The 25,812-nt window shown below is 40.1% G+C and overlaps 1 protein-coding gene across 22 annotated transcripts in view; it reads left to right on the top strand.

Annotated features, from left to right (window-relative positions):
- Nucleotides 1-25,812, top strand: part of ptprk (protein tyrosine phosphatase receptor type K) — a 160,044-nt gene that overhangs the window by 76,441 nt on the left and 57,791 nt on the right. For all 22 annotated transcript variants that reach the window (XM_028440413.1, XM_028440429.1, XM_028440428.1 and 19 more), the window contains 5 exons: nucleotides 3,154-3,235; nucleotides 5,276-5,391; nucleotides 6,113-6,287; nucleotides 21,327-21,439; nucleotides 23,463-23,643. In XM_028440413.1, coding sequence (XP_028296214.1) covers nucleotides 3,154-3,235; nucleotides 5,276-5,391; nucleotides 6,113-6,287; nucleotides 21,327-21,439; nucleotides 23,463-23,643 — 667 coding nt within the window. The remainder of the gene's footprint in view (nucleotides 1-3,153; nucleotides 3,236-5,275; nucleotides 5,392-6,112; nucleotides 6,288-21,326; nucleotides 21,440-23,462; nucleotides 23,644-25,812) is intronic.

The following is a 25,812-nucleotide window of genomic DNA, read 5'->3' as shown; positions in this document are numbered from 1 at the left end:
CCAGTTTTGCGTTAAATTATAATTGACTACTTCTATAGAATTTTCATGGCAATTCCAATTATAAAGTCAATTATGTTTACTTAATTATGATTACGACAGCAATTGATTTTTAAAACTACAATCAGAATTACTCCACAGTTGTAGTTATGATCAATTTTGTGATTACAAATATTATTGACCCCAAACCTGGAAGTTATAGTATATTATTTTTGAAATATAAAGGTAATGTTTTTACTTTCACACAAAATAATTCACATTTCAAAGTGACTAGTAATTTAGATTATCACTCGCTAGACGGTGCGTCTGAAAAACTGACGGATAGGCCACTCTGTTGTATAAGTTTGCGGTAAGGTTTCTGTAAAAAGGTTTGTGCGTGTAAATGTAAATACACAAATACAAATCTGCAAATTTGCAATGTCGACTCAGTTGCCTTTGTTGATTTTTTTTCTCCCGAGGCGACAAATCTGAAAAGTAAAATTACTGTCAAATTGCCCGTGAGAGCTACAAAAATCCATTTTGTCGTTTACAGATTATTTTGATGTCTCTGAAATGTAAAAACCTTCATGAACCTTCTTTTTAGATGAAATCTGCAGGCAGTATTTTGAATGCATGCACAGTATTTGCATTGCAGATCTGACTTCAGGTTGACTTTTGAAGAGACAAGGAGCATCTACCAATATACATGGACATGTCACTCAAAGATCAACGGATTGGAGGAAGGAAAGCTGGCCTGTGCAGCCAACACGTCCTCGGAGTCACTCATTCTGTTACTTATTGTGAAGTGCTGGTGTTTGACAATGTAAAATAAATCAAGAAAGAAATGCAAGTAAAGCAGACCAAGGAGGATGGGAATGAAAAGCAAACAGAGCAGGCTGAGCCCTTCATTCCCTACCTTACCACACTTGGTTTCATTGCTTATTATCATTTCTCTGGCAGTCATTTTCTATGTACCAAAGGAGATTACTATGATCCAACAGGAAGGATCACATTTATTTTCCCTGGTCTGATGGCCAGAATATATAAAACCCACAAGCATTGAGGATGGCAGTCGTCGTTACCGACTGGAAGCAGATCATGTCCCTTACAGACTGCAATGCAATTGGGACACTATATTGTTGATTCATGTGTGGGTACTGACATTACCGGGAAACTGGGATTGTTTTTAATCCATAAAAACCTTTATAACTCTAAAAAGATGACACTAGCCAAATGTATTTGGAGGTTTTTATTTAAATTCCTTTATGGGGGCAGTCTCCTGCATTGGATTTTGTTTGCAAATGCCTCATTATGTGTGCTTGTTGAAGCATGGCATTGTTTTTAGTGAGAAAGTATATCTGAATATTTAAAACGCAACATTACCTTTCAAAATTGTTTAAAAATCAGGTTTTCTAAAGAGTTTTAAAGCTAAATCAACAACTGAATTTCACCCCATGGTGTGCTTCATCAGCTTTGGAGAAAATGTCATTATTAAAGGTTTGAGAGAGAATTGCAATGATTAGCCACTCAATTTATAGTTACTTCCCCTATATTTTTTTTGAGTTTCATTGATTGAAATATTGTCATGAGGTAGTGATGTAGCGATCACTTCATGAGAGAAAACTACGGTTTCTTAGGAACGATTAATCGTTTGTGGGGGGAAACGTTAGTTAAATCATCACATAACTAGGGGTGTCTTTATTACAAATTTTTCACCTGCAATACAATAACAATATTGCAGCCTTGAGCATTGGCTGATCATATCGACATCTGCTCCAATCAATTATACTTTTACAACTTATTTTGTAATGAATCCAGCAACAGTAGGTATTAAAAGAAAAAAGAACCCAATGGATTACAGAAATTTTAACCTTAAACTCAAGAATATCTTACAATTTAATAAAATAATCAAAATAATTAAATTAATTTAGAAGACATTTAAAAAATAACCTCAATAAATCCAATTAAAACTAAAATATGCTAGTACAGTGCCTGTCTGAAGTATGTATTCATATAGTGGGAGCTTAAGTAGAGTTGTTTGAAGGTTGGATATACAAAGAGGTGTACATACTCTATACTTTGTAGTGTTATAAAGGATTATATTTGTGGGTGCAAAGTAACATAGCGTGTGTGATTTACCTGGTTTAATTCTATGTGACATGTACATAATATGTTTGTTGTTTTTTTACTAATTTTTATATATACATTTTTTTGGCGTATTTTTCTGTCATGTATGTTTTTTGGAGTCATTTGTATTTTTGTATTTTTATGTTGTGTTTTTGTGCATTTTTTGTATAATTATTGTTTTTTGTGGCCATTGTAGTGATTCTGGAGTCATTTTGTATACTTGAGAGAAAAAAAATGGACCCGGAAGTACCACGACACGATCGAAATTGGGAGCCGTAATCTCAAAACAAAATGAAAATAAAAATTTGCAACACATTTAAATAAGTTTTAGCAGTACAAAAACATTTTTAATATTGTCCTTCTTTTGTGGACTGGAGGAGGGTCTTATTTTACTGATTATTAGAGGTTGTAAATTAACCGATTGGTGCACTAGTGCTACCTCACACTGAGGTCAAAAGCTGAATATGTTTCAATTCTGGGGAACCATGAATGTGCTGTCTGGGCTAAATAAAATTAAAATAAACGTTTTGCAAACTCCAAAATATTACATGTACACACTCAACCTATTTGCAAGCAGTCAAAAAAGTTTCAGGTTAGGGTTAGAAATTCACTCCACAAACTTCCTTGATTTATTAGAGAGATAGTTTAAATGTGTAATAGACACTTGTTAAACATAACCATACTGTACAATTAAATAGAATGAAACATTAACATTAACCTGTAAAAATAATCTCAATGAATCCAATAAAAACAAATTATGCAATGGGAGATTTTAGATGCAGGTCCATATAATCCGACACTCAGTTTTTGCTGATATTGGGTCGATATCTGATGTAAATGTCCGATCATGACACCCTAAATTAAAACATCCAACACTTTTTTGTATTGTGTAAAGTCATATGGAGTGTTTACAGTACCACTGGGAACTTTTCTATTAAGTGCTTTTCAACATTCTAGCATCAGTCTGAGTCTTTGAGGAATGAGATAGCTGAAAGGCCGCTAGGAGATTAGCACGTTGAAGCCACTAATCTTCCGTCTCTCTTCCCACAGGTCATATTCGAGGCAGAGGTTTCGGACAGCAAAGCCGGCTTCATTGCTATTGACGACATTCAGGTGCTCAGCTATCCATGCGGTGAGTCATTAGCTTGCCAGCAATTAGTCTTAGCTGGCTGGAGAGACACTGATAGCGGTGGCCACTAATTAGACTGTACCTGGGATGGGGTTCTGTTGCAGTCGGGCGGGCAGATTAGTGGGAAGGTGACACAGGATAGACGGGCAGCAGTGGGAGGAAGGAAGCTGGGGAGGAAAAAAGAAGAGCAGCAGAAATTTGAGGGAAGAAGAAGAGATCGGACGGAGTGAAGCGGGAAATGGGACAGTATTAGAGCAATCATGGAGAGCAGAGATTTAGACCACTCAGCATTTTCTCTCCCTCACAAACACACACACAAACACACAGAGAGAGACAGCGAACAGTAGCTGTCTTGTCTCTGGCCCGACAGGAAAGAGACGAGGGCTGCGATCCATTTGAAATTCTCATTACGTCTCAGGTCTCCATTGCGCCAGCGTTTCCTTACTGCTCGCAGCAATACAAAAAGTTTGGACGACCAACTCATCATGCTATCACAGGAGGTCGGTTAATCTAAAGCACTGGACCTGTTCCTAGAGGGGTCCTCACGTCCAAAAGGAAGCTATTACAACCCCTGTTGGTCATCTATCTCGTCAGGGCACTGAAACCTTTCACGGCTTTTCTGTTTCTTAATGGTTTCTATTGATTATAAGTCATAGAAATGAACCGTCCTGCAGCACAGGCTGGGACGTCCTTTTATGTGTCAGAAAGCATTGATACGACTCTATGTGGGTACCAGAGGTTCTCAAGTAGAAGTACTGTTCCTTGATGGAAATTGTACTCAAGTACAAGTAAGTCATACATAAAATACTTAAGTACAAGTAAAAAGTACCTCAATTAATTAAAAGTTACTAGTTAGTTTACCGGCCACATTCATTTTTGGTAATAAATCTTGCCACGGTTCTCTTGCATACAGTAAACATCTCATGTATAAACTTAAAAAGGAAGAGATTAAATCTTGCACAATTAGAACTTCATTTATTTTCCACAAAAGCATCTGTATAAAATACAATATTTGTCAAAATGTACAATTTTTTTAAATTAATTAACACCAATGAATTCAATTCAGAACAAAATAAATTATCACACTCTTAGTTTTATGAACTCTAAAACTGAGGGGGAAAAAAATGCTGTTTTGGTGCCGTACATTACGTTTAATCTGATTGGTCGGCTTTGGTGTGATGCATTTGATTGTTGTCTTGTCATTTTATTTTTTTGTAGTTTCACAATGTCGGCTGATCATTATAAAACAAAAGAATATATTTTGCTCAGTAACTGTTGGGTGTAGAGATGTAAAAAATTACTTCTTTTAAAATGTACGTATGTACAGGTAAAATGACTGATTGAATAATATACTGTATGAAAAGTACAGGTACCCATAAAAGCATCTCAATTACAGTAACGTGAGTCAATCAATCAATATTCTTTATTTCACCAGGAAAAAAACTCATTGAGATTGAAAAACTTCTTTTACAAGAGTGAGTACATATAATCCATTACTCTCACCTCTGGTTGGTACCTGAGCTCTTGAAGAGCCAACAGTGAGGATCCCTGGTTCTTTTTAAAGGCATAGCACCAGCTTTGCTGATAGAAAGGAGGAATTAGTACTCCACAGTGGCACCATTCATCCACACAGCTGCATATGTGGACACACAAGCGTGTGTGTGTGTGTGTTTTCCTCCACACACACTATGATCGCAATCACTTCCCCCAGAATAAAAATGGTACAGCTGAATTGCATCTCGAGGTCCAACGGTTGGATTCATTTCTCATAGTTAGGAGTCGGATGCTTTGTGAATTAAACATTATGACATTGATCATACCTCCCTATGGCAATCCTCCGCTGTGCTTTGATATTTTTCAGTGCCACGAAAATATAATTGTAATAAAAATGAACATATTCCTCCGGGGCGTGATGTGCCCAATCTGTTTACAGTTTTTTTTTCAGCAGCAAAACGTAATAAAAATGTGTACTTTTAACAATAAAAGACCATCATAATGTTTTAATCCTAATCTGATTTCCTTAAATCATTTGACCCCCTGCAGATAAATCTCCTCATTTCCTTCGCCTCGGTGATGTGGAAGTGAACGCTGGACAAAACGCTACATTCCAGTGCATCGCCACAGGAAGAGACACCTCCAGCAATAAACTCTGGCTGCAGGTACGGCCTTGCTCTCTCACACACACACACACACACACACACACACACACACACACACACACACACACACACACACACACGCATGAATGCAAATCATTTGGATATGTGCCGTTATGGGATTAAGGCGTATTTATAATTCAAATCAATTCTAAATGTACAGAGAAAAAAACCTTCAAATAACCTCTTATTTCAATACTTCTAGCCCCCACAGTCATTCTGCTATTTATGCAAGTGAATATACATTGGAAAAGAGTCAGTTCTGGCTAATTTTAGTGCATTTATTTTAAGATTTATTAACACGCACTGGGGATTAAAAAAAAAAAAAAAAAGTAACATAATAAATATACAGCTTTAATCTGAAAAACAGGAAATCCAGAGATATGAGAGAGAGGTGCCTCAGGACTGGTGTGTCCAATTATAAAGTGTCATCCACACACAGACAAAGAGAGAGTTCAATGAAGGCGCACACACACACGGGCACAGTGTGACTCCAGGCCATACATCTAGCAGCTAACATGATTAAGAGTTTAATAGCCGCTGATTTCATTACGGCTCCATTGTAGTCACGACCTTCAGACCTGCTGTCAGTGAGGCAGAGGAGGGAACAAATGTGTGTCCGTGCGTGTGTGTGTGAAATTTCCACTGCTGACTCATGACCTTGAGCAAGGCAGTTAACCCCTGCTGCACCTCGTCACTCTGTTGCCTTTGGTTTGTGATTCAGAGGAGAAACGGAGAAGACATTCCTGTGGCTCTCACTAAAAACATCAACCACAGACGCTTTGCTGCATCCTTCCATTTGAAGGAGGTGACCAATCAGGACCAGGATCTCTACCGCTGCATCACCCAATCAGAGCGCGGCTCTGGGGTGTCCAACTTTGCCGGTCTTATTGTCAGAGGTACGTTTTTTAAAAATGTTTATAACACATTGTGAATGTTGTGTTGTTTATTCGCTGTCATTTCCATTGTCCCTCCTTGAGTTTACGCTCTTTGAAAAATCTTGTTGCTTTTGTCAATAAATATTTTTAAAAAATAATAATGAAAAATGTATTAACAAGAGCCAAACCTCCGCCAAGCGTCAGTCTCCTCTTTGCCTGATGTTGGCAGTTATCTGGATCAGTGATCCTGATCATGGTACCATGATCATTCACACTTTAAAGGCTTGGAAGAAATATATATCTCCATTAAAAACAATACAATAGATCCAAATGTATAGGCACCAAAAAAATCGCAATGAATTGTGCAATCTGGATCCAATGCGGATGAAACTTGGTGGGGCATTTGATTAATCAATTTGACATAAAGATCAGTCAATAACTGGCCAAAATATACAGAAAAATCTTGAAATTTTGCCAATGATGAGAGTTAGGGATTTTTTTCTAAATTTTTAAACTGATCCAGAATCAGTATAATCATCAAAAATGTATGGAATCTTCCATGACATGGCGTCTATCTTTAATTAAAACATTGTTAACATCTGATAAGCCACTGGGCTTCAGCCTATTCCCTTTTTAGTTGCTGTCTAATAAATTATTATGTATTAAATGATTTTATTTTAGTTTTTCAAACCGAAATAAAGTGTTTCATTAGGCCCCACAATGTTTCTACTTTAACAAGTGATACAATTCTGCTCACAGGCCCATCTTGCATTAGTAAACAGCCCCTGACCCATTTACTGTCCCTGAGAATGTTGATTCCTGTCAAGTACATGCCAAGACAACACTATTGATTATGCACGTGTGATCAAATTAATTTGTTCTTAAGAGGGTAAAATGTAAGCAAATGTAAAATGTAGTTTACTCAAAGTTTCATTTTGAGCATATTGTTGTGAAAAGCTTCGAAAGAGCCTCCATCGAGAATGCGTTTGACCCGCGTCGGACTGGGAAGATTTACAGAGTCATTTCAGAGAGACTTCAAAGACATCGGGTCAATGGTCAATTGCTCCACTGCCCCGGGACGTGTGAGCTGTGACCGTCTACAGCCAAGGTTCACAGCCTACACTCAATAACCAGGCCAGGGCAGTGCTCATGCACCATCATCATCATCATCATCATCAAACGCTTTTATTTATCCTGTTTGTCCTTTATTGAATCAGGCACTCCCAGTGAGAACCAAGAGAAACCTACAAGTTCATCATCAATACAAGATATTACAACAACCAATGATCACATGATTAGAAAGACAAGGATGAATGGTTGTCCTCTGAATGTTAGTTTGAATAGATGAATAAATAACAAAGTGCATGCCTCACTCACACACTCGTATTGATCAAATAGAACACATTGGCCACGTTTACATGGGAGCTTTAATTCCCCTTTAATTCAGAATAAAAGTTAAATCCTCTTTAAACACTCAATTCCTGCTTCAAAACTTCAGTCAAAATAAAAGTGAAAACAGTTATTATTATGTGGTCTTCTATGTTGAAGCTGAAAAGAAAAGGTTTGTTGTATGTTTTTTCCGCTAAACGTGAATATCTCACATTCGCCCCCTGTTCAATCAGAATCCTCCCAAACCCTCAGACCTAAAGCAGAATTGAATAAAGCTGAATAAACCTGTTTTTTTCATTTAAACCTCAATTTGGAATTACTATTTCTATGTAAACACGAAGCAGAACACTTCTGAATTATTTAATTCTGAATAATTAATTCCGAATTAAAAAACGTTGATAGCTTTTGTGGCTAGATTAAATTAAATACGTTTTAAATAATAGGCAATGAAATAAAATGGAAAACAGACACTGTGAAATTTATTGAATTCAAAACATCAAAAAGGCAATAATTATTTTTTATTTACATTTTTTTTTTTTTTGATTCACCTCAATTTAATTAGAGCTTCATGAATCACAATGAACTCTCAAATGTTGTATCTTGTGAAAAAGAGAAATTCATTCATTTTTTGGGAAATTTCCACCATGATTTTTTTTTCCATTTTCACTAGATTTCCATTTAAAAACTTAATCTTCAATTGAACTCTGCTCTCCTGTTGCACTGATATAAATATGTGAATCACTAACACAATAAGTAATGAGCTGCTGCTGTGCACGTGTTTGAGCGTGCATGCACACGCGCGTCAGCTGTACACTGAGCGCAGCTGTCATATGCATCTGACGTGTGGTTGATAAGGTGTCACCAATGTGTGTTTGAGATGGGATCCTCTATTCATTCACATCCAATAGCTTACATATTCAATTCATCTCCTAGAGAGAGAGAGGAGAGGAGAGGAGTGATAGAAGAGCAATGGAAGTATGAGGGTGTGGAGTGGGGGGTGGTTTGCGATGCTAAAGCAGAGTGCAGTGAGAGCTGAGGGAAGTTAAATGAGAATAGTCAGCTCATTATCCAAAGAATATCCATATCGGAGTCAGGAGTGTGCATATGTAAACAGCCGAGTGTTTATTATTCTGCATCAGAGATGGCAGAGGAGAAGAAATGAGGAATCAAAGCAGAAGTGAGCAGTGTGAATATGAATATTGGATGTTGCGTATCCCATAATGGAGCCCTGATGCAGTCTAGGGCTAGAGTTCAACTCTCTGCGTCACATGACTTCAGCACCGCCACAAGGAACACAGACATTGGTCAAAAGCAATGCCGGAGTCAATTATGATTGTAATTGGTCATTAATTACAATTATGATTAAATTATAATTAAAAAAAAAAAATGTTGCTGTTGTAATCGTACTTGAAATTTTGTCTTTTACGATGTAATTAAATGCAACACTGGGGAACCATGTTACAGTTCTATGGCTTACACATAGGCCTCCATAGTTAACCATTATTAAAGTATGTTTGATATCAAATTTACCTCTCAGTTCTCTGGAGGTTCATTTGAATATTTAGAAGAGCATTTAAATCTATGAGTATACTGACAGAAAAAAGGGTGCCCACACCAACAACATTAAGACCAATATTTTCATGGATTAGGAAACCTGAAGATGAAACCAACAGCTGAGAAATGAGATGATAGATAAAACGTTTTTTGTGTATTTTACAGCCGATTTAAGACATGGGTCAAAACTGACCCATTATCACACACGTGTCAAACTCAAGGCCCGGGGGCCAAATTCGACCATTTAGAGCAGTGTGCAGGGGGTACTCGGAAAGATTTAACAATTAATTTAAAAATAATCGGGAAATGTTCCCAGTTCCTTTTTAGGCTAACGGTGCTATTTCTCAATAAAATACTGTATTTTCTTGTAGTTTATTGAAACAGGATTATTTTATTTATTTATTTATTTATTTATTTATTTATTTATTTTTTTTACCTTGTCTGCACATGCTGTCGAAGGTTAACACTACAAGAAGTGCAATCTTTTGACAGCAATGCATATTTTATTATTGCAATTAAATAAATTTATTTATTTCATTGCATAATTGTGACCGTCACCAGCCCTCCCTAGGGAAGGGTAAGAAATACTTTATTAAAGGGAGGATGTAAAAAAGAGAGGGCAGTGTTACACCAAGGTGAGGGGTTGGAGGGGGGTGGGGAAGTTAACAGGGAAGAGGGATACAAGATAGGATATGGAATGGGTGGGGAATAGTTTTAAGTGATGCGATGTGAAATTGTGGTTGTGTATATTGTGTTTATTGTTGTGTTGTCAAGCCAGTTTGGTGACCAGTGTGTGGTTTAGGAATAATGGTGGTGGCTGTGAACAGAGGAAGAGGTGAGTGGAAATTCCATAAAACAGGTATTTGGGAACAACGTGTCTAAGGTTGAGCCCAGTATGAGTGTTATCCCACAGCCCAAGGCCAGTGCATCCATGACAAATGTATTTCTAAGTACCGCCACTGCAAAACCCAAGAGCCGCCCCCGGGCCCGAAGAAGCAGTCAGGCCAGCAGCAAGAGCAGGCAGCCTAAGGGCCCCCGGCGACCACCCCACGGCCAAGCAGTCCCCCGAACGCCCCCAAGATCCCAAGCCGAGAGGCAGCCATCGCCCCCCCATACACACCCGGGAAAGCCCCAAGGAGCCAAGGACCCAGCGCACCACGCCACCGATCCCACCCCCAACCCCCAGTTTTTTTTTTTTTAAAGCCAGGGCCCCCTCCAAGGGCCAAGCCAGACCGCCCCGCCGGGATGTGGCCCCCTATTCCGGCCCCCGACACCCTACCTCACGGGGCACTGCCCAAGCAGGGGCCGTACCAGTAGGTACGCAAGGGCGCGGCACGCGCCACCCGCCCCGAAAGACCCCCGCCAGGACCGGCCCGGCCAGCAGGCCAAGCACCCCGGGCCCCAGGAGCACCCCCCGGGACCAGGACCCCCCAAGGGCAAGCCCCCGGGCCAAGCCCCCCGGGACGCATCCCCCACCCCCGCCCGGGACCCGGCCACGGCCCAGCAGGACCGCACAGCCCCGGACAGCCCACGGCCAGCAGCCCAGGGCCCGCCGCCCCCCGGACAGCGCCAGCCACGGAGCAGCGCCCCCCGCCGGCCCGCGAGCAACCGGCGATCCCCACCGCGGGGACGGAGGCACCCCAATGGCACACATCAAGTGCGGGACAGCAGCCCCCAGCCAAAGATGCCCCGGACCCACCCACCAGTCCGCAAACGGCAGGATAGACCCACCAGGCGGCCGACAGCAACCTCCACCACCGGAACAGCTAGCGCCGCCCCCCAGTAAACAGCATCACCCCGAGGCGCCAAGCAACCCCGCCCCAACCCCGGCGAGGACACCAGCACCCCCCAGCACACCCACCCCCCAAACCGGCGAGGCAGGCCGCCCCGGGCCCGCACACCGCGGGGCCCGCCCCCAAGGCCACCAGGAGACGAAACAAGCACCCAGCCACACCCAAGGGGAGGAAGCACCCCCACGCCCCACCAGGCCGACACCGCCCGGAAAGACCCCGCAAGGAGAGACCCCAGCAAAGCCCCCCCGAGACCCACCGCCACGCCCGACCGCACCATCCTGATGTATTTTTACTCTAAGCAGTGGCCCAGCCACCAACAGAGGAGCCAGGCCCCCACCGGAGAGGCCCAAATATGTGAACCAACCCACCACCCTGTTATGGTGCCTCTCCATTCCCCAATGGACGACAGCGGGCCCCAGGCCACCAGCCCCGCCCCGCCCAAGGCTGCGCAGCGCCGCCACGCGCCGCGGCCGGTCCCCGGGCAGATGACAGGAGAGCACGCCCCCGGACACCCAGACCACGGATCCACCCCCGGGACGCCCCCGCCCCGGAATGGCGCCCACGGCGCCCGGTGCACCCAGCCAGCAGACCAGCCAATCCCGACGCGGATCCACCAGGCCAAGAGCCACGCGCCGCGCCCCCGCACACCCACCCAACACGACCCCCGGGGAGGCCCCATAGCACCCCCCACCCCACACCCCTAGCCGTAACGGCCACACCCCAACCATTGCGGCCAAACAAAAGCCCCGGAGGGGGCCCCAGCCTGGCTCGTCGCGCAAGCGACATCCCTGGCAAGGGCGCGCCCTAGGGAGCCAAGCCGAGGACCCGCAAGGGCCGACGGAGCAACCCACAGCCACACCCCGCCACCCAGCGACCCAGGAGGCAATCGCCGACCCCGGGCAGCAGCCACCCCCAAAGCTACCCCCACCCCGGATCCCCCCGGACCGGAGCCAAGGACCCCACCACCCCAGGCCCCCCAACGAGACCACCCCCCAGCCAACCCACCCGGTACAACACCGCCCGCCCCCCAAGCGGGAGCCACAGCCCCCCCACCAGTGCCCCAGACCAACGGGAGCCCCCCACACCCAACCCAACAGGATGGCGGGCGCAAGAGCAAAGGAGGAGGAGGGGGGGAGGACGAGACAGGGGGACAGGGAGCAGGAGGAAGGAGCGGCAGGGGAGCACGCAGGGCCCCAGCCCCAGAGACCAACCAGATGCGTATGCAAGGGGCAACAGCGCCAAATCAAACAGCCCCGGGACCTCGTGAACACCCAGAAGGAATGCACACCCGTGCCGAGGCAACAAGACACCCCGGCAACCCACCCCAGCCATCCCGGCCAAGACCACCCCAGAGGCCCAAGGCGGCCCAGGCCTACAGTTGGGCTAGTGTGTTAGTAAAGAGTGGTGCTGGCAGTCGCTTGCAGGCCAGATCATCAGGCTTTTAAAAATTTAGATTTAATGCAATTAAAAAAGGAGTCCAACGCTCCTCAAAGCACATTGTTTTTTTTTGTTTTCTGAGAGCAGACATCTTTTCCATGGAAATAAATTCTGTGAGGAGATTTTGCCATTGGTTTATGTTTAAGGATTTTTTGTCTTTCCAATTTAGTAATATTGTTTTTTTTGCTATGGCTAGTGCCGCAAGGATTGATTGTGATTGGTTTGCTGGAAGTTGAAGCATTGTCAGGTCTCCAATCAAACAAAGATTTGGAGATAAAGGAATCCTGCAGTCCAAAATGGAGGACAGTTTTTCAGTGATTAGAATCCAAAAGTGTTGAACTGGGGGGCAAAGCCATAAGGCATGTAGATAGGAATCCGCTGTATTCTGGGTGCACTGAGAGCAGATGTCTGTTGCTGAGAAGCCCATTTTATGCATTTTTTGTTGGGTAATGTGGGATATGTGGAGGACCTTGTATTGAATTAGCTGAAGGTTTGTGTTTTTTGTCATCTTAAAAGTATTACAACAAATTTCTGTCCAGAAATCAGTGCTCGGGGTGATTGAGAGTTCAGCCTCCCACTTCGCGATTGGTAAGTAATTACAGTTAGTGTTCGAGAGCGCTCTGTATATTTTTGAGAGTTTTTTTGATTTTGTTGAAATTTTTTTCATATATATAGCCAGTTCTGGAGGTTGTAAAGTAGTTAAGTCTAGTGGAGTAGTTTTCTTTATTGTCTCTGTTACTTGTAAGTACTGTAGAAAGTTGCTTTTATTTATATCGAATGCTTGGGTTAGATTGTTATATGTCCTGAGCTTATCATTTTCAAAGAGGTCTTGGAGATGAATAATTCCGCTATCTTCCCATGTTTTTAGATAGAGTGGTGTTTTTTTGTTTCTAAAGTCAGGGTTGTGCCAGATTGGAGACAGCATGTTAGTTTTTAATTGAACATTTGTTATGTCCAGGGCTTTCCACCACGCAGGAAACAGGATTATTTTAAGCTGTAGAGGGCATTTTATCACTTCTGACAATAGGAGACAATAATTAGCTACATTTTACAAAGGACACCGTAATTATTTACTATTGAAGTATCTACATAAAAGTTGGATTGGTATTTTTTTTTCTTCTTTTTTTTATAATTTCAACTTTAAGTTACATTAATTGTTTTGAATTTGTAGGTTAAGCCTCAGACAACCAATGTTGGAGGCACATTTAGTGGTTTAGGAGAACCCGCTCTTCCATAAATGGAAAATCATATTTAAAATTTTGATTAAAATTATTATTGAAATGATGGAGACAGTGCTTATGATATGGAGAAGGGGTACACATGATTTGACAAAAATGCAAAGGGGGTACACAGCACAAAAAAGATTGGGAACCACTGCTTTAGAGCATCCAATTCGGCCCGCAGCAGAAAAGCAAAGAAGTCAGAGAAACCATGAATCACTGTGTAAATTACCAACTAACTCAGTTGTACATATCTCCAAAATAATATACAAATTCAGTGAAAGTTCACAATATTAGCATTTCAACATCATTTTTAATCTCAATTGCTAAAAGAACTTTCATAAATTCTGAAATTTTCTTCAAATTATTTCACAAAATGGTCCCAAATGTACATAAAAATTGACCCCAAAATCAAATAAGTTCAAAGTGAAGATCCTTCAGGGACTGATATCTGTCACTTATTGCTTTGATATTATCAGTGCTGTACATATTTTATCATTTATTTATATGTAGAAGTGCAAACTAAAGCATGATAATGATTAAATTACTAATTTTCCTATCTAAAATCTGCAGCTCAGTTAAGATGAACTTCTCCGTATTTGGCCCCTGAGCTAAAATGAGTTTGACGGCCCTGCGTTATCAGAGGAGATGAAACAGAAAGCTAACACGAGGAACTTTAAGTTATTTTTAAAAGCCTCAGTATTTGTGATCATTGATTTAGAACTTTAGTAATTGAGAAGGTAATTGTATTTGATTTCAGAGAAAAATAATAATTGTAATTGGGGGGAAAAAGCAGGTCAATGTAATTGGAATTTAGTTGTAATTGATCATGGATAATTGAAGATGTAATTGACCCTGGTCAAAAGGATCTGATGGTCCTCCTCCTTCATTCTGCAAGACTTTGCTGATTTAATAATAATAATACATAAGTGGCTGATGTTTATTTGTATTCTTTTATATATGTATGAAATCAAAGAGCAGAAAGACATGAAGAATGTGCACAGCAGGAGACTCGTGTCCAAGCATGAATAGATCCAATCCACACAAACACACACACTCTATGTGTGAGAAGATCCGACTGGGGCTTTGGGGATACTTCCCATTATGAATATTGATCTGGGTTGTGTCTGTAGGAGAGACATCACTTTAAAAGAATGAGGCCTGCGTGTGTGAACGTGGAGGAAGTGGAAACTCATGTTTATTTATTAGAAATATCAGATGGGAGATGAGAGGCAGAAAGGAAATCAAAGAAGCAGGCAGTGCGTTTATTTCTCCTATTTGAAAAGTGTGCGTGTTGGAGATTTGACGCTCCTGCAGGACGCAGCTGCATGGCTAATATTTATACTCTAAATATTTCATGTAGGAGGAATGATGTGTTTGACAGGTGAGGGAGAGGAATGTAAACACGTTCAAATATGACTTTTTTGCTTGTTTGCTAATATTTGGGGTTGGGACGTTTTAAAGCCTGAAAAATAGTCTCGTGGGGATGTGAGATGGCTCCAGGGCAGAGACTCCAAGCTTCTTCAGTTTCTTGGTATTTATAACACGCAGGTGACAACAATGTGCCATTTGTGTGCCGTGGCTGTCAAAACCAGAGAAGAGAGGCATGTTTTGTAGACAGAGGTGTGTCAGGGGAGCGTCACAGGGAACATGGGATTTCCAACCAATTCTCAAGTGTTTTCCTCTTCCTTCAGGACAGTAAAAAACATGCATAAATAGACATGTTTGATGATTGTTAAAGGTTCACTTTTTTGGGGGGAAGGAGACAAATATGTCACACCTGAGTGCGACATTATATAGGTGAAGATGCATGTCAGGCTATAGTTGATAGGTGTGGTGACAGCTCTGTGTGGCGCTTTAGCTTTGCCTGTTATTTGCATTAAAGTATAGCATTGCAGTAGACTCTTCATGCAGTTTGAAAACTACAATATTATAAGTTTTTACATTTTTTACATCTGTGCATCCAGAGGTGCATTCCCTTCTCTCTTTCCTTGCTGGGGGCGTTGGTTCTACTAATAGCACCGGATTGAGCGTATTCATTTATTATTTATTATAGACTGTTTCACATTATTAAATACTATTTATTTCAGGGTAATGATCATTTGAGTGTGTGTATGTGTACGGACTTAGGACCAGAGGTGGAAAAAGTACTAAATGGTAAATGGACTTGATTTATATAGCGCTTTATCACCACACTGAAGCAGTCCCAAAGCGCTTTACATATCAACTCATTCACCCAATCACTCTCACATTCACACACCAGCGGGACAGAACTGCCATGCAAGGCACTAGTCGACCACTAGGAGCAACTTAGGGTTCAGTGTCTTGCCCAAGGACATATCGACACATAGTCAGGTACTGGGATCGAACCCCCAACCTCTCGATCAGAAGACGACCCACTACCACCTGAACCACGGTCGCCCTACTACTCTTCAGTACTCAAGTAAAAGTATAGATACTTGAATAAAAAAGTACTGAAGTGGCTCCCTCACTTGAATAAAAGTTTTTTTTTTTTTTTTTTTTTTTTTTAAAGTGCTCCTAAATGTACTTAAGTAAAAAAGTAAAACAATTCAATAATAAAACAGGGTTTCTAAACCAGTAATTTTCATCATATGTAGAATACTGCTACATGGAAACAAGTTAAATCTGTTAGCTTTGAACACCTGGAGAATTTAACACTCATCATAGATACAATTTGTAAATAAAATGTTTTAAGGAAAAAGAAAAGCTAAATAATTAATTCAACTCAGAGAAGCTTAGAGTTTAATGGATGGATGGATTTTTAAAAAAGTGAAAATGTTAACCATAAAACAAAGTTTTGTGTATTTTTACATCGTGGCGTCATATTTGAAGATCTTAAAAGTAAAAAGTTTTTAATTAGTATAAAAGGTGCTATATAGATTAGATTGACTGATTTTTATTTGTAATAAAGCAGGTTTGTGATGTCAGGTCATCTGTTTTCAATTATGACGAACTTAAATGAACAACCTGCTGATTCCTGGACGTTCTGCTGTAGTTATGGTTGTGGGCTCAGGTAGATCAATAAAGCAGGTTTTTCCCCAAACTACCGTTGTTTTTTGTGTAGTTTAAGAAGAGCATATTGGCAGTTACTGTATCTGGCACCAGGATCATTCACACTTTAAAGGCTTGGAAATCATTTCTAGCCTCATTAATAACTACGCTGTACTTCCAATTGTTAGGGCACCCCCATTTTGTTTTGGAAAAATCATGATAAGATGTGCAATCCGGATTAAACTCAGGAGGATAAATGAGGAACCAACCTGATATAAATGATATAAAGATCGATCAATTATGAATCATTGCCATTGATGAGAGATAATTAAATGGAGAATGATGCATGTGTGTTAGGGCTACAGTGAACAATTCTTTTAGTAGTTTGTTTATTTATTATTTTGTTTTTTACTTTGAATCAGTTATTCATATGAGATAAAGTTGAAACTTAATTCTTCTTTATCTTTTTTCATAACCAATAGATTTGCGCGACTCAAAAATCTTTTTAAGCCCTTATTATTGCATATTACATTATTTTCACTGCTATTGGTTTCTAAATGTTTCAATATTGATGCAGTTTTATTTCTTTCCATATATTAACATGTAAACAATGTGTTTTGAAACATTTAAAATGACAGAGAGAACTGTCAATGGTTAATGCACTCGTTACTGTGGCGGCTCAAATATAAACACGTCGATTTAGTAATAGTCGCTTTATTCCTATGAAAAATTTAATCAATAAACTTGCATTATTTGCATTGTTGTTGCATTGCGTCGTTAGTTGCATTGTTACACGTATAGTATAGCTCTGCTTTGATTTATAGTAAACATGTTTGTAGAGAAAATAAATGCAACCTCTGTGTGTCGATTCTGCTACTTTTAATGGATGCTTCCTGTTGAGGTGCTGAGATGAAAAGCTGACGTTGAATGACAATGTTTATTGTGTAACACTCCCACACTTTGGTTACACACTAGGGGTGTCCCAAACCAGTATTAGTAATAGAAATCTCTCCAATATCAGCGAAAAAAAGAAGAAAAAAAGGCCTGCGTCTAAAATCTGTGACATACAGTAAGCACTCTGATACTACCTGTCCATTTCAGACTAAACTACAGCACTTCCATCCAGCAGCAGTGCACAGAACTAAATACAAAAACTAAGCATTTTTTGAAAAAATGTGGAAAAAAAAAATTTACATTGCACTTAAAAAGTATAAATTTAGCTGGGTTAATTATAAAATATTCTTGTGTTCTTGCACTTTAAAAATATGTATATATTTTTGTTATTAATGGATATCTTGATGTTTTTTTCATGCTCGTCTCATGTATTTATTTATTTTAAGTTTGTAGATTGTAGATTTGTAAATTAGATTGTAAATTGTAGAATATTTACAATACTCACTGTCTTTTTTATTTCCGCTAAACTTTCTCCGCTTGATTGGCCACGCTCGACTGACTGCACAATACTTCTTTTGGGTAACCATGGCAACAGTTTAGTAGCGGACGTACAGGCGTGTGCTAAAAAGTAAAAATGAGACCCAGTGGCTCTACTTACACTAATTAAATGATGCATCGACTCATTTTCTTAATCGATTTAGTCTGTTTATTCGCAAATTTTGGAAAAATGATGATGACCACATTAAAAGTATGAGTAAGATCATATTTATCTGGTAGGAAAACATAAAGTTAACAATAAAAAACCGCACTCACCAATTTAATTTTGCAGATAAACAGTGTGAGATGTTTGTGTGTGCGTGTTTGAATTTTTGTGTGCGCGCGCGTCACTTTTAATATGGTCAGAAGCGAGCTCCAATAAAGCTTTGCCTTCTGGTTCCCACGGCGACAGAGTGCATCATCACGCCAGCGCGTATCTGGCACACACGCACACACACACACACACACGCATCACCAGGCCAGCTTGCATTACACCCAACCGATGGCCTAAAACTCTCCCGCAATATTACTGTCACACACATGAACACAAGCACACTCCAGTAGTGGACTTATGAGGACACACACTTCCTGTTCATGAAGTCCTGCAGCCTCATCGGTCCAGCTCTGAAATATAGACCCATATGGAAACAAACCCACTTTGAGACACTTGAGTCAAAATGACAAGTGGAGCTCTGAGCATTGGCGAACTTTAAGAAACCCCGGTGTTGACACACACACACACAGACACACAGAGGAGGTCAGATGTGTGCCGGTGTTTTCCCGGTGGTGTCAGCAGCAGTTGATGAAAATAAATGTTAATAAAATCGACAGCAATACTGTTATATTCTTAATTCTCATGCTTTTAAATCAAAGGATAAAACGCCACACGGAGGAAAACATTCCTCACAGATAAGAAAGTGTGTTCAAAGTTTCCACCAAGCTGTTTAGACTTGTTATGATATCATTTACAGTTGACCTAAAACTGTAAAAAGAAATAGGGTTCAGGCTTTTGATTAATAATAAAGTAGCTTGTGGCAAACACAGAAATAATGCAATAATGCAGCTGATGATTTGCTATCTTTTTTTTAGGACAGTTGACAAGTGATGGAGGGGGAAAAAGCAGATTAATCTTAAAAAAAAAAAAAAAAAAAAACTGACTCGTTTCCAGCTCTTGTTTTTCCTCTGGAGTCACATAATGACCCAGTTCTCTTCCCTTTCAGCTTCATTTGTTTGTCTATTATTTATCCTTTAGATATTCAATAACACACCAGCACACGGCATACAAAACTGTGTGTGTGAGTTCCCTTTATTTCTGTGTCTGTTTGGTGATCATCACAATGTTTGCTTTGTTTATTGTCAACTGACATGTTGTTGACGTTGTAGGTTTACTGAAGTCGCTTCAGCACTCATTATCTGTATTCATATCTGCACATTTCTGTGTGTGTGTGTGTGTGTGTGCGCGCGCGTGCGCGTGCGTACTGTCAAACTTTGCTCTTTCATCTGTTGCTAAACAGACATTCGACGGCGTGCACCTTTCTGACAGCCACGTTCGGCACATGCAGAAATGCCAACACACACATTCACGTACGCACACAGAGGAAAAAAAAGAGGTCACAGAAATGCAAAGAACATCTCTTTATTGGTGCACACACACACTCACACGCAAAATAATATAGTTTTTATTTACCTTGGATAACAAGAGTGGACTATCTTTTCCTCCGCCGTGCGTTTCAGTGCAAATGCTTTTTCGACACATGTAGTCTGTATGATTTACTGTATGTGAGGCACATCAATGTGTGTGTGTGCGCCTGGTGTGAGTTTTTCATGTGTGTGGCCCTGCCAATCACAGACGTGTGTCAGATCAGATCTGGCTGGCCCTGAACCGTCACACATTAAATGTATTCAGCGACAGAATCATGGCTGTAATCGTGGGATGGATTTGGAGATGTGCTGCGTGTCGAATGAGAACTCTATTTGTGTACGCTTGGAAATTAAAAGTCTGGGTTGAGGCTTAATGACAGGGTAATGTTTGTATCCTTCACAGACATTAAATCACAATGTGAAACCTAGTGACAACAAAAAAAATGGTGTTTTACTCAGTGCAACAAAAATCTTGTTTAAACTTGGAACTTCAACATTTTTTTTGTCGGATCTGAAACATTTTTAGGTTTTTATGGGGTTATTTTTCAGGTTGTTCCTTCTTTAAGTGACTCCAATGACACCAGTAACCTCTAGTTTGCGCTCTATTGCTTCTAGCGCTGTTTGTTTTGTATCCCAGGCTTGAAAAATACTGGGATGGTCAACTACCACAGTGGGGGCCATACAAATGTGATTGTATCTGTTCCTAGGGCCACATGATCAACATTTATGTCAGTAATTAGAAACCAATCAGAGCATTTATACGGGTGAAAAGGTTTTGTCTTTTTTTTTTGTCTTTGTCTGTGGTTTTGTCAGTTTTGATTAATTTTCTTTGGTTTTAGAGTCATTATGCATGTTTTTATTTTTTTGTGTTCTTGTTGTAATTCTGTGTATTTTTCTGTCATTTTCTGCATTTACGTTGTTGATTTGTGCATTTTTGGCGTCACTTTCTGTATTTTTGTTGTTGTTTTTTTGTCATTTTGTTGACAGTTTGTGTGACTTTGGAGCTTTTCTGTAATGTGTTGTTGTCGTTTTGTGTATTTTTTAAATTTTTTGTGTGTTTTTGTGTACTTTGAGCATTTTGCTGTTGATTTGTGTGTTTTGGGAGTTATTTTGTGTATTATGTTGGGCTTTATGTTTCTTTATTTTGGCCCTGTGCGGCCATTTGCCTATATCTGCCCAAATATATCTGGAAAATGAATGCATTTCACATATAGATGTACTTATAACTATATTTTTTTTCCTGCATCACATTTCTTTAATGTATCAAGTCATTTGTGGTTAAAACATCTTCATAATTAAAGGCAGCTACAGTAGTTTCCTGTTCTGATGGTGGCTTTCTTTTGATGTGTATAATGTATTGATGCAGAAAGTAAGATGATTGATTAATGTTAGCATATATATAGTTTTGTATGTAAACTGTTCCCAGTGGTAATAGGTTAGTTATGCACTATCCTTCAGAAAAAAGCAGAGGATTGTTTTCCCCTCTCTCTCTCTCTCTCTCTCTTTCTCTCTCTTTGTCTTTTGAAAATATTTGTCAAAATTGTGATGTTAAATTGTTTGTTTTTTCTCCTCTTTCTCCTCAGAGCCTCCACACCCCATCGCCCCCCCTCAGCTGCTGGGAGTGGGACCGACCTACCTGCTGATTCAGCTCAATGCTAACTCTATATTTGGAGATGGGCCTATAATACTGAAAGAGGTTAGTGGATTGTGTTTGATGAGGTTAACATTGATTGTTTTAATCCTGTTCAGGTTGTTCTGGTGCCGGGCGCTAGGCAGGGGGGTCATAGTTACACCTTTGACTGGGCGCCACAATAGACACACAACCATTCACTTCTATGGGCATTTGGTTGACGCCAGTCAAATTAACATGCATGTTCTCCAGGATGAACACACACAAGCAGAAGAACATGCAAACTCTCCATAGAAAGGACCCAAGTGTCCACTTTCATGCTGGAACCGCTTCTTGCTGTGAGGCAGATATTTTACGGTGCCTACTACACCAGCATGATGCAGCATTATTAGAAAATGGAATAAATACAAAGATCATTGACATTCTTCCTCGCACTTCCAGCACTCGGAAGGTCCCCCTTCTTAAGGCAGCATATGTCCATACCCGTCTACAGTTTGCCACAGTGGTCGTCTGTATGATCCAGATCAGTAGTTCTCAAACTTTTTTGTCCCTTTTCCCCCTTTTTTTTTTTTTAATCCAAGTACCCACTTTGTCCAACTACAACATTTTGCTTCGAAAACTATTTAAGAGCAACTATAGAGCATAATGACGTACACACATTTTAAAAAATCCAATTTTGTAAATAAGTGGAAAGAAACAGTACTTAGTGCAGTAATTCCCAAGCCAAGAGTTTCAGGTGACCCCAAAGCCTTTTATTTATTTTTTATTAGTTTTTGATCATGTTTGAGCTCAGATATTTTTTCAATTGCATTTTAGTTAAAGTAGATTTGTTTTTCACAAAGGGAAAGCATAAGATTACAGTTGATTAAGATTGTGTTGTTCTAATCTTTAAAAAAAACAGATTTAAAAATCTTCTAATTTTTCAGAAAATTTACACTCCAGGTGACCCAACATATGGTCCTGACCCCAAGGTTGAAAAACACTGATTTTTTTTTTTTTTATATATATATACTTTTTATTTACAATTTTATATTACATTTACATTACAAGTAAGGAAAAAAAAAATTAAATAAATAAATAAAAAAAAAATAATAATAATAATAATAAAAATTTTAAATAAATAATTAAAGATGATAGTTTTTTTATCCTTTCTGGTAATCTTGCGCCTGGGGTGGGATCAAGACTAACATTTTATTTGTAAATGTTCCCCCCCTCTCTCTCTCTCTTTCTCTCGCTCTCTCTCTCGCTCTCTCTGTCTCAAGTACCCCCTGTAGTGCCATTGCGTACCCCTAGCGGTACACATACCCCCATTTGTGAAACACTGATTCAGAGGATCAGCATGACGCCTAATATTTAAACATGATATTCCTCCTCTATTCATCTGGCCGTGGATTATTTAAGATGCCTATCACCTTAAAGGTTGCAAGTTCAATTCCTATAAAGAACCCACAACTTGGCGTTTCTGAGCTTGAATTCTAAGTCTTTTTGTTCTCAGAAACCATTCTCAAGTCGCTGACTGGATCAATTTCCCAGATTGGAGCATGTTAATATGTTCTATAATCCATTCATTACATCAGATGTTTAATTCAATTTACACGTGATTTTGTAATCTTCAGAAGTTGGAGCAGAGGTGAGATTTGGAAGTTGAATTATTTAATTTATTAAAACTGCATCAATCCATGTACCCTTCATCCTTTGATTATTTCGTTTCAAAAACAAAAAGATTAATTTAAAACAAGAAACAAGTAAACGGCAATACTGTTTTTTTAGTATTTGGATTTTCTCTTTTATTGTTTTTGGTTTTAAATTAATTAAACAATTATTATAAACTATAATGAACTATTTTTTAATTTGGATTTGAAACGAAATGACCAAAGAACAAAGGGTACACAGATTTGCTTCAAATAAAATCATTCAAAAACAGTATGTATTCACAGGTATTTATGTAATAGTGATTAGTCAGCTCATTAAAGATAATATTAGTGTAGGAATATCTGAGTTGTATCTGATTTGGTTCTGATGTAAATGCTGAGAAATGGGACTAATTGGTGTTAATCAGGTGTGTGTGCTGCTCTCTGCTGCCTCGTAGGTGGAGTACAGGATGACATCAGGCAGCTGGATTGAGACCCATGCTGTGAACTCCCCGAACTACAAGCTATGGCACCTTGACCCGGACACGGAGTATGAGATCAGAGTTCTGCTAACGAGACCCGGGGAGGGAGGGACTGGAAAAGCAGGCCCGCCGCTCATCACGCGTACGAAATGTGCAGGTATGATTGATTATGATGAGCTAATGTGGCTCGTCAAAGTAAACGCATTACGTTTGTGGTGCCTTGAGGTGACCGAGTTCAGACTTACGCACACTTATGATCTGAGAAGAAAGTTTGTCCACAATCAACGTAGAAAGTAACTTCCTTGTTTGAGTTCTCGAGGGCCCCGTCTTTTCAGGCTGCTTGATTTGTATTGATCCATCGGCTGGTTTTCTCTTTGTCTTAGCCTCAGTGCTTTGTTGGTGTTGAGGCAGGAGAGGCTGAGGAATGGGTTTGTTGGGGAAGGTAGAGCCTGAGTCTGTCTCTGGTCAGATCAGTGATCTGAGAGAAAGACTGATTACAATCCTGGAGACTCCTTTTTTTTTTTTTTTTTTTTTTTTTAGTTCCGCAGCTTTTCATTTTAAATTTCCAACCTCCTCCCAGTTCTCTCTGTACAGGTTCCACCTCTCATATCTACCGTTTCTAGATCTTTCACTCCGCATCACTGGGTTTTCTCCTCCTCTCCACGCCCGCCTCTCTCTACTCTCTCCTTTGCTCTCTGTGGATCAATAGACGGAGGGCAGAAACACCGTCTGACATTTGTAGAAATAAACGAGTGAAATATAAACACAGCTAGCCTGAGGGAGAGAGAGGGAGCGAGCGAGCGCAATGATATGAGGAAGGAAGACAGAAATGAAAGCGATGAGCTTGAATGGGGAGCAGAATGAGGGAGAGATGGGAAGATGATGAAATACACCATGGCTGGAGGAGAAAGAGGCAAGAGATCAAGAGTGAACTCATAACCACATTCAGCATTTTTACTGTTTGACCTGCGACTTCCTATTCAAACAGCACATTTCATTTGAATAATATAACTCATTGTAATCCACGTAATGGACAGATAACACTCAGGAATTCAGAGAATTGATTTACATTACTCAGCATATTTACATACTCAACATGTTTGTGTACAGATGAGAAAATATAATTTTTTTAAGTTTAAGAATGTAATATGAAGCTGTTTCTGATGTGGTATAAAGGGTTACGCAAATTGTCATAGGGGGTACGTGAATATAAATTAAAAACAGACAACTAAGAATGTGCGATATGTTATAGTTTACGATATATCGTCAAAAATGTTGTCACTAGAAAGAGTATATCATCCCACGATATAAACTATAAATTCCCAGGAGCTCTGCTTTGGAGCCTCCACGGTGTGCGCCACCGCCCCTCACACACACACACACACACAGATGGTGGAGCTCGTCACGGCTTACCTAAAGCTGCCGAGCTGCGATACATCATGGACCACTACTTGGTTAAGACCAGATAACCATCCAACAAAGTGAACAAGTCCAAGTTCCTCCATCAGATCCACCCAAAGTTCCACAAACACAGTGACAGAGATGAACCAGCCAGCAACAATTACGAACTGGAAACTCAACTAAAGCTAACTAAGCTACTGAATAGTTTGGGAACCTCTGATATAAAGCAAAGGTCCCCAACTGCTGGTCTACAGTCTGATTCCAGTCCATTTAGTAATGGCCTCCAATGTAAGAATAAAGTTTCATAAATGTTATGCATGTTATTTCCATCAACTAACTACAAAACAGTGACATAGTTGCTTTCACCAACATGAGGAAATATACGTTTCACAAAAATTTCCTGCCTGACGAAGACTTTTCTTAATGGTTTTTACCTTTTTTATTTTTGTTTTTGTTTTATAGATTACTGGCTATTTTTGTCGACGTCGTGTGTTTTTAGAGTGTTTTTGATTATTTTAGTCTGTTTTTGTGTGTGTATTTTACTGTCGTTTTGTGTATTTTTGTATTTAATTTGGGGGCACGTCTGCACTAAAAAAAAATTCCACAAAAGTGTTTACTGTGAAGTAGATGTAAAATTTTATTTCAAATGGCAATAAAAAGTCTTAAAAAGTCTTGAATTTAATTTGACTGAAGCTGTTGGAACCCTGATGTAAAATACAAAAAGAACACATAAGGCTGGCAACGGGTAAAAACATGTAACTTCCTGTTACGTGTGACAAGTTCGTGCACACAGAGCTGTTCACACACATATTTACACTTTTAACATTCGTACGACGTAAATAAAGTAACATGACATCGACGAGGGAAGCTCAGCACCTGTGGTCATCTTTGACATCTGGTGTTGCTGCAGCAACTAGACACGTGA

This window comes from Gouania willdenowi, chromosome 24 (genome assembly GCF_900634775.1).
Source record: "Gouania willdenowi chromosome 24, fGouWil2.1, whole genome shotgun sequence".
NCBI classification, from domain to species: Eukaryota; Metazoa; Chordata; class Actinopteri; order Blenniiformes; family Gobiesocidae; genus Gouania; species Gouania willdenowi.
This window is presented reverse-complemented; position numbering and strand designations above follow the sequence as displayed.